Source organism: Besnoitia besnoiti, chromosome IV (assembly GCF_002563875.1).
Source record: "Besnoitia besnoiti strain Bb-Ger1 chromosome IV, whole genome shotgun sequence".
Classification (NCBI taxonomy): Eukaryota; Apicomplexa; class Conoidasida; order Eucoccidiorida; family Sarcocystidae; genus Besnoitia; species Besnoitia besnoiti.
The window spans coordinates 3,188,025-3,197,174 of NC_042359.1; the positions used below are offsets into that span (position 1 = coordinate 3,188,025).

General features: G+C 60.2%; 1 protein-coding gene across 1 annotated transcript; it reads right to left on the reverse strand.

Annotated features, from left to right (window-relative positions):
* Positions 1-982: 982 nt before the first annotated feature.
* BESB_055680 (uncharacterized protein) lies at positions 983-7,712 on the reverse strand (the record flags this gene model as incomplete). The annotated part of the gene is made up of 11 exons (XM_029364003.1): positions 983-1,078; positions 1,495-2,687; positions 3,256-3,510; positions 3,905-4,216; positions 4,560-4,740; positions 5,061-5,145; positions 5,403-5,578; positions 5,787-5,914; positions 6,137-6,207; positions 6,495-6,854; positions 7,429-7,712. 11 exons carry the CDS (start codon positions 7,710-7,712, stop codon positions 983-985), a joined length of 3,141 nt encoding a protein of 1,046 aa, XP_029219926.1.
* Positions 7,713-9,150: the final 1,438 nt, after the last annotated feature.

The following is a 9,150-nucleotide window of genomic DNA, read 5'->3' on the forward strand; positions in this document are numbered from 1 at the left end:
TGACCTCGAGGAGAGGCTAGCCCAGATAACTAGAGACACTCGCCGCGATAAGTTGTGAACCAGTTCATCGGCGGTCACACGTCATAGGTTAGAGGGCAAGCGTAATCAGAAATCCAGCAGAGGGCGGTGTGGCTGCCGGCGAACGAATTAGGTCTGCTCAATCATGCGCAGTACTGTGGCGGCCAACAGAGGTGGATGTGCCCAGCAGTGAGTCTCTTTCAAAGAAATCTCTGCTGAACTCTGCGTAGGATGGTTCCGAAGAGTTCAGTGTTTCTGGGCTCCTCTCCCGAGGAAGCACAACTTTCCTACTAACCGAGGGCATACCCAGCCCCGCTACGATTTCAATCTGTCTGTCGTCTCTTCAACTTCGCAATCACGCGTGTAGATCCAACTTGTGTGCAGCGGGGGTCTTGTGTGCCTAGCTATCGAGGCATATCTACGACATGCTGCCTGAGCGTCCTGTCGGCTCGTTATCGCCTCACTGCAGTGAGGCAGGAAGCGCGACTCTGGGCATGCGCAAGAGACTAGATCTACACATCTCTGAACTCATACTTAAAGACGCATGTATCGGTTGGAGCGGAATCTCGGCCGCTCTGGAGCAGAGGGCAGCTGCTAGGCACTCTTTTTGAGAAAACGCGTTTTTTCGCTTTCAGAAGTAAGTGGAAGAGGGAACGGAGACCGACGCAGTCACCCTGCTTCTCGCTTAGATTTCATGAATTTGGATAATCAGACGAAGCGGCGGGCGAATGCAGCCCCACACATGTGTGTACACATGTTCACAGAGTCCATGCATCATTTCGTGTGTTTGGACCAGAGTCTCCCTCGACGCAACAGCGTCGAACAAACGTGCGCACAGGCGCGAAAGAGGCAACTCTGCGAAGACTTAGCTACGGATCTGAAGAACTTCTCCTCACGCGGGCAGCGGACGGCGAACAGAGGGCCTCTGTGGACAGTAGAGCCACCGCGTCCGTTCTCTCTGCGCTCACAGCTTCTGTGTGCGCTGGCGGTAGAAGACCGGTCCGCCGCGACCGTGAGCTTGGACGGCCGCCGGCGCCACCACGAAGCCGGGGGGAAGCCCCTGAAAACAGCTCAGTTCAGCAGCATCCGCCGGTGTGTGGGGCATAGACTGAAAAGACTCGCTTGCGTATTCCCACACATGAAAGAAAAGATGCATTTATAAGCGATGCAAGCGCGCCTGTCAACCTTTCGACACCGACGCCGAGTGCAGGCTTCTCCACCGGCCGGGACAGACACGCGAGCCTATCTGCATATCTGAACTTCTGCATCCCCGTATGGGCAGAGGCACGTGCGTATCTCCAGCGCGACTGGAAATCGCACTGATTGCAGTGATCCAGATACGTTCGATCTGCCGTAGTCTAGACAGCTGCGGATGCCTGAGTCCGCCTATAGATCTCGCGAGACAAGCAACCGAGTCCTCGCACCACCTTCAGCGCTCCCCCCCCTCGATACCGCCAGTGTGGATCGGTCACTCACTTCGTCCTCGGTGCGTCCTGCTTCCGCCCCAGGGCACCATAAGCCGCTGGCGGCCCCTTCATTCTCGGCTTCGGCTGGGCCCGAGAAGCAGGCTGCCGCCGGCCAGCATCTGGAGCGCGACTCGCCGGTCTCCGCAACCCGCGCGCCGCCTCGCTCTCTGGCCTCTAGCAGCAGGTTCGGAATCTGCATCGCGGAGGGCGAGGCGCAGACCGGCGCGCTCGCGCAGGTCCGCGGGTCACGCCCCGGGGCGGAGGCGCGCCCGTAGCCCCGCGCGGGGGCGTCGTGCCTCACCGGCGCAGGGGCGGGCCTGGGCATCGTGTAGGCGAGAATGTCAACGGGTTTGAAGGCCGAAGACTTGACTGTGTCGGCGGGCGGCATGGGCGGCTGTGGAAAACAGAACGCAGAGGTGACTTGGGGTGCCGCCTGGCTATACAGCTGACACCCGGACAGCAGAGGCCCTTCGGCTCCAGAGGACTTCCCAGCCGGGGGGGGCTGCGGAGTCACAAGCAGTGTGCAGGAAGGCAACTCCGAGGAGGTTGCGGCTGAGACGCCGCCACTCGGCGCCGAGCCGCAGAGCTTTCTGGTTTCATCGACCACTTCCGGGGGTACCTGCAGCTGCAGCGAGACGCCCGCGGGGGGAGTCGCCTCGCGCTGACGGGTCACTAGGGCGGACGGGCCGCTGGGGAAGAGAGGCGGCGGGCGCCTGCTGAAAAGCGCCTCGTTCTGGAGCTCCTGCTGCAGCTGCAGCTGCTGGAGTTGGAGCTGCTGCAGCTCCAACTGCATCTGCTGAGTGCGGATCAGGGCTGCGTCGTCGCCTCCCCCGTCTCGCGTGCGGCCGTCGGCCTTTTCCAAGCCGATCTGCTGTTTATCTTCCTCCCCGAGCTCGGTCAGGAACACCGACGGCTGCTCATCCGCGCCGCCTTTCTTTATGTTGAGGCACACGGGCTTCATGTTCTTCCCCACTAGAATCGCGCGGACGTCTGCCGAGTCCGCCCCCGACGGCTCTTCGTCGCCGCGACTCCGCAGCCGCCGCCCCGGCGACGGAGACGATCTCGGGGAAGTGGGACAGGAAGACCCGCGTCTCGAAAGCCCTCCTTCCGGCGCACCTTCTTCGTCATCTAGGCTAATCGTCACAGTCGTGCCCTTCTTCTTGCCATGCCGCCGCAGCGGCTGTCGCAAACGGGGTTCATCCCCTGAAAAGCAGTGACAAGGACCGGAGAACGAAAGCATGCTGGGCACGGTTAACGCGGTCGTCGCCACTGGCGACACAGCACGCGTCGAACGAAGGAGCTTCCCCAGAAAATATCGCACTTGGGTACAGACTAAACAAGAAAACAAAGTTGCATCAGCATACCTACATCCTCAGGCAATCTCGAAGCGGCATCCGCTATGAGCATGAGGAACCAGAGACACGACACGCACAGCGGTGTCAGTTCCGCAAGCCTCCAGTTAAGAACTCATCCCCCCCGACCCCCCCCCCTTACCCTCCCTCCCTCCCTCAAGCCCGAGCCACATTTCGCCTTTTGCCTCCTTTTCGCCTTTTTTTCCCGGCGATGTTGCCTGAGGCTTCTCCCTAACAGCCCTGAGCTGTGTTCTTCCATTTTCTTCTCGTGGAGCGCGTCCGCTTCCCTGGCGCCCGAGCTCGCGCGCAGCTCCGCTCCTCCTCGAAATCCTCTCGCGCCCCTCGATACGTCCCCGGTTCGCCAGTCTCTCGGCTTTTCTGCTTTTCTCGGCCTGAGCGCCCGACGCACTCCCGCTCACCCGTCGAAGGCCTGCAGTGTCTCCGATACTCTTCCGCAGGTCCTCCCTCCAGGAAGGTCGAATTGTGCGCGCGCGCAGGCAAGCGCCGGAGCGGCGGTCCCTCCAGGATCCCTGAGGTGAACGCAGAATGCTGGGCTACAGAGGCCGAGGGGGGCACCGCGCAGCAGCAGCTGGACTCGCCAGGAGGCGGGGGCAGGGCGTAGGGGGACGGGTTCCCATAAGGGAACAGACAGCAGCCTGCCGGCGCGGAACCCGCTGCAAGAGGCAGAAAGCACGCAGGGTGGCAGCACGCCATGACGCACCGAAGGAGATAGAGCCCACGACGCAAAATGGCTGGCGTGCGTCACGCTGCCTCCGGACAGCGACTCGCCTGGCGCCGGCGCCGGGAGGCTGTCTTCCCCCGCGAGCCGCCCCTCCCCTCCTCTTTCTGCGCTCGCTCGCACGCTTCTCTGTCAGCTCTGGCGTCTGTTTCGCGCCTCCCCCTCGCTCCTCGGCACGAGTAACCCCAGATATCTGCGCGACTCTAGGCATCCCTGGCGTGCCCTTTGCCGTTTCGGTAAGGCAGTCTAGTGGCCTCCTGCTCACGCCCACGCGCCCTCTGGGAAGGTTCTTCTCATTTTCTGACCGTGTTCGCTCGCTGGCCTCTCACCCGGCGGTTTGGAGCGCGCGCGCCGAGGTTGCGGAGGGACGACGCGGGCGAAGGGGCGGAGCGTGAGCGTCGGGGAATGGACCGCGCCGGGCGGCTGCGAAAAGTCCGTCAGCATCAGCGTTCGGTCGCCTGGCGGCAAAAGCGCCGTGTCGTCGTTGTTTCGCGCGGCGCGCGCCTCGTTTCCGCCCTCGGCGCCTTCCTGCTTTTTGTTCCTTCCAAAGAGAAAAGAAAGCCCCGGCAGGGCGAAGCCTGGACTCGCGGCTTCCGCCGGCCCCCCCAGCTGGAGCAGACGGGGACTCTGAGGGCCTGCGCCTGCGGCAGCGAAAGCAGAGCGGCAGCGAAGGAAGCCAGATGCGGAGGCCGGAGGAAGCCGAGCCAGAAGACGCAAGCAGCTACGCAAGAAGCCGCGCCCGGAGCAAAGAGGTGGGCGGAGGACAGGGCAGCGCGGATCTCGTGACGCGCCACTGAGGCAGGAGCTAGAGCAGCCAGGTCGGAGACGACGCACCGCGAAAGGCGGAACAACTCAATACGAGAAACCTCGGTCGCAGGCTATGGCGCATGCAGATCCCCTGAGTGAGGAGAGGACAGCCGCCGGAAGAGAGGCGCAGCATGCCCGTTAGCGGATACGGGAATCTGAACTGGGTTTGCTTTTTACCTAGGTTTCCCGCAGGCGGTCTGCTGGGGTCCACGTTCCACAGTCTGAAGAGATCCGAGGCGCCGTTGTTCGCAGCGGCGAACTGCGAAAGCTCCACGGGCTGCGTGGCCATCCGCCGCCGTCGCATAGCGCGTGTGTAGACGTTGCCTTCGAAGGAAGCGAGCTGGACCAGAAGCTGAACCTGAAGTCGCGGAAACCGAGGGAAAGAACGTCGCCGAAGCACGTCCAGCCTCCAGCAGCTGCCGGGAAGACAGGCAGAACTCCCTTCCAGAAACCACACACGGTCGTGTGAAAGATCGGCAGAACTTCCCGAACTTGGTCACGCGCACTGACGGCGTCATTCTCTACACCAGTGCGTCCACTGCCACACGCGCACGTATGCGTGACTAGACCAGCAGCGCGAGCGTGAACCTAGCTACGTGCAACGCGGCCCACTTTCGGCAGACAAGCATTCGACAGCTGATTGTGTTTTTTGCATATTTGGAAAGCAGATATACGCACTTGGCGAAGACGTTGGATGAGCGCTGGCATCCAGACCTTGACACGGCTCTCGGTGGAAAGCACCCAGCAGGCGGCGACCAGGGAGCTGCAGAAAAAGAAAAACAGAGAAGCTCCTCACCATAAAACGCACGGAAAAATATCGCGCTCGCTGACGAGTCAGGATGACCCTTTGAGGCCGCTCACGCACTAACACATACACATAAATAGAGGGTCGTCTTTATAAGCCCACACACGAACGCCTTGCCCCGGTTCTGTCCAAACAATACATCGGCAAAGATACGCAGATTTAAAAGGACATGTACATGCACCCAACACGCAAAAAACGTCGCGTCTGCGACTCACTAGAACGTGGCGACAAAGACCTCCGTGGTGGGCAAGTCGTTCGAGTCTGTCCTCATCAAGAAGGGCTGCAGCGACATGCCGAGGACCGCGAAAAGGGGAATTGCGGGGCCTTCCATGAACATGTCCAGTTCTTCGTCTGTCCATACAGCTTGGTTTTTCTTCTCAACTCCGCTCTCCTGGAAAAAGTTGCAGATCGAGAGAAACGCACATGCACGGACTCTCCATCACGAGACCAGCGACACCCGTCGAGCACTCGCGGCGGCATCGCAGGAGCCTGTGGTTGTTCTGTCGCAGCAGCATCCAGGTGAGTCTGTCTGCAATTAATTCTCACGCAGATAATTCTCTACATCTGTCTGCGTGTGTGTCAGCGGCGTGCCTCCTCACCCGAGCCAGCACGGCGAAGTAGTCTGCCGCATAAAGGCGAATGAGCTCTTTCCCAGTCGGCGTATCAGAGCGCTGTGTAGGTTGGCGGTTCCTCAGGCACTCTCTGATCCTCGGCAGCAGGTGATCATCTGAGGGCAGCAAAGAATCAGCGCGCCCGAACCTCTGTCACTGCGCGTCCGCATGGCTCACAGACGCAAGTCTCGGTTCTCACGTAGGCACATCCCAGCACTGCAAGCGTTGAGTGGAGAGCGCCATGAGCAGTATGGCTCTCTTCAACGAAGTGCGACACAGCTCGCACCGCAGGAGCGCAACGGCGAGGGGTGGCACCCGAGTTTCCCAGAACGACTTACGTCTGTATCCGAGGTACTCCTGAAGATCTTGCAGCAGCTCGTTGGCGTGCGTGTCTGCCTCCGTCCGGACTCTGCGCCCACAAAGGCGACGCCTCAACGTGCATGCTGAGCAGCTCTCGCCTCTCTCCCGACTCAGACACGCCAGGATATCCTCACAGAAAGCCGACAGCGCCACACGCGGAAGGCTCCGACCCTCAGCCAAACCCTAAACCCTCAAGGGCCGACGGCACGCTAGGCGAAACTCATCACTGCGTCTGGGTCTTGTGCGGGAAAGCGGTACCGCCGCGGCGACGCTGGTACTCCCTTTTCCCCCACCCTCCCCCGCCTCTGCGTGCTCGCCTCAAGGGCGCCGTCTCACCTTTGCACCCAGAAGATGTGTTCGACGAGGACGGGCATCCATTTGTAGAGGTTTTCGGTGTCTGAGCTCTGGCAGGAGTAGCCGATGCAGGACTTCACGTACTTGGAGACCGCCTGGCGCGTGGGCAGCGCCTGCGCAGTCGAGAGGTAGCTCTTCCCAAAGGCATACAGCGCTTGGTGCGCCGTCACACGCTCCACGCGCTTCTGGGACCATAGCAGACGCGGCGCGTCGGCGCCCGCCACCTCTGCAAGCTCGCGGGGCAGATACGGCCGCGAGACAGACGCAAACTGCTCGAAAAAGTGGATCTCTGCAAAGGTATTCAGCGTCTTCCCGCCGAGCACGACCAGCTTCTCAAACAGCCTGCATGCGAGAACGGACAAGAATCGACGAGAAAAGGTGGCGGTGACGCAGTGGGAAGCGAGCCGCTTGCGCTGACCAGGATCCCGTGCCTCCCCTAACAATACAGACATCCTGTGGCTACGTGGAAACCGCATGCAAACAGCACGACGGCCATGTCGCTGACTGTCTGCGCAGACGCAGGCGAACGCAAACGAGACCTGCATGCAGCTCTGCGCGCGGCTGCACGGCAGTCGCGGCGACAGTCCGCAAGAAACCTCTTGGCGCGGGAGTCAACGCAGGCCCTCAATCCCTTGCATATCCACACAGGTATGCTTAGTCGTGATCCCCGGGGTGAGAAGACCTATATGACCCCTCGTGCAGACAGAGGAAGTATCCGCGTAGGCATGAGGCAAGCTAAGAGAGGCGGCCAACGTATGCATGCGCATATATGTAGAGGTTCAGCCACCCTGGCCTCTACAACTGGAGATGAGTCACGAGCTAGGGAGGATTTTGGTCAGCGCAGAACTGCGGTGGGCGCCCAGACACATCTGCAGAGAGACAGGCTGATGTCGGCAGGCGCAGAATGCATGTTTACCCGATGCCTCCGTGAGCGACATCGGTGAAGCAAGCTTTGAAGTCCGGGTTGGGCAGGTCGGATGACAGGAGGCCAAACCAGCTCCTCAGGTCGAACCACGTGGTGCAGCGCCTGTCAGAGCAGCATTCGAAGCCTTTTCGGGCTTCGCGTTTGTCATCGTCTTCCTCGTCTTCGCTGTCAGTGTCTCCAGAGAGAGCATCGGACTCATCCTCATCGTCGTATGGACGATTGGGGCAGGTCTCCTGGTGGCGGTACTCCCGGCCCTCCAGGATGTGATTCGTCATCGTGGGCTTTCAGGACGGAGAAAGCGCGGAAAAGCAGCGAAAAACAGCGGGAAGCAGCAAGAAGACGCGAGTACTACAGGCAAGAACGAGGAAACGTAGCAGGAACAGAAATCGCCTTTGCGCAGCGGGGCCGGAAGGCGACTTCTGAGGCTCGCGATGTCCCGCCTGACCCCCGTTAGGCTGAAAACCCCGAGAGGGCAGTCGGCGTAAGCGGAAAAGAGAAGGAATTCCAGAGAACGGAGTTTGGAAAAGATTAGCTCGTCGCTAGCGGCGCGGCGACCCGTCCGCAGGGGTTGGGCGGCTGCTCGTGCCACGCGGGAGAAAACGACGAAAGAAACTCCACAGCAGAACGGCGGAAGCTCAGTTTCGCGTTTTCCCGCTTCGTGGAGCCTCTCCTCTTTTTTGGGTTTACTTGATACCTCTCCTCCCCTTCGGAATCCCGCTTTTACCGCCGCCCCCTGCGTTGGTTGGCTCTAGCTCGCTTAACGTGCCAAGGCGAATCCAGCGCTGGAGAAAACGCGGGTATTCTTCAACAAAGGAAATTGCGGATGCTCGCGGCTGGGGCGCGACGGTGCTGCTACATGGTTTCTCGCGGGATTTGACGGAAAGCGAGAAAAGCGAAAATATCGTGAGATCCACGTTGCCCGCTCAGAAGACAGCACACACGCCAAGCCACCGCTGCGAGCGAGACTCGCGCCCATCCAGCGTGCGGTCGATGAGATCTTGGTAGACAACAGGCCTCGAGAAACAGCCTGAAAATGCGAAAGTGAGCCAACTAAAAACTATATCAGATTTATCCAGGGTTGAGGCGACAGGGAGTGAATTTGTGTCTTGAGCAAACGGCGACAGCGGGTTCTCTGTCACGGGTCTCGGTCGCGTCCTGCCGGCTGCCTCGAGCCCCGAGAGGGTCGGCGCCTGAGCGTACGCAGAAAAAGGGAAAAAATTGAGAACGAAGGGAAAAGAGGAACATAGGATTGCAAGAACCCAGAAAAACAACAGATGCAGCGAACTCAATGCGAGGAAAGGCGAGGAAAGCACAGAGGGACGTTCAACCCATCGCGTGTGTAGTAGACACGGGCGCATAGCATGTTAGAGGAGTCCCTGCGCATACACACGCGTGTCTAAGCGCAGTCGAGCCAGCAGCGAATGACCGTATCTGCATTGAGCATCTCGTCCTTGCTAGGGCAGAACTCCGTGCTCCGGAAGATGCAAACCGGAAATATGAGGCGCGAAGTTCCGCGTTTCCTCGAAAAACGGAGTTCCTTCGGGGGCGGGCGGTGGATGGGTGAAGACACGCGCTAGAACAAGCAAGGAACTCGGGTGACGGAAAAGGAGAAAAAATGCAGGGGAAATGCAGCCTCTGACACAGAGAGTCGTCTTGTACGTTGCTTCGCTTGAATGCCGCTTGCCCGCCCCTGCTTTTCACTTCTGTGTTCAC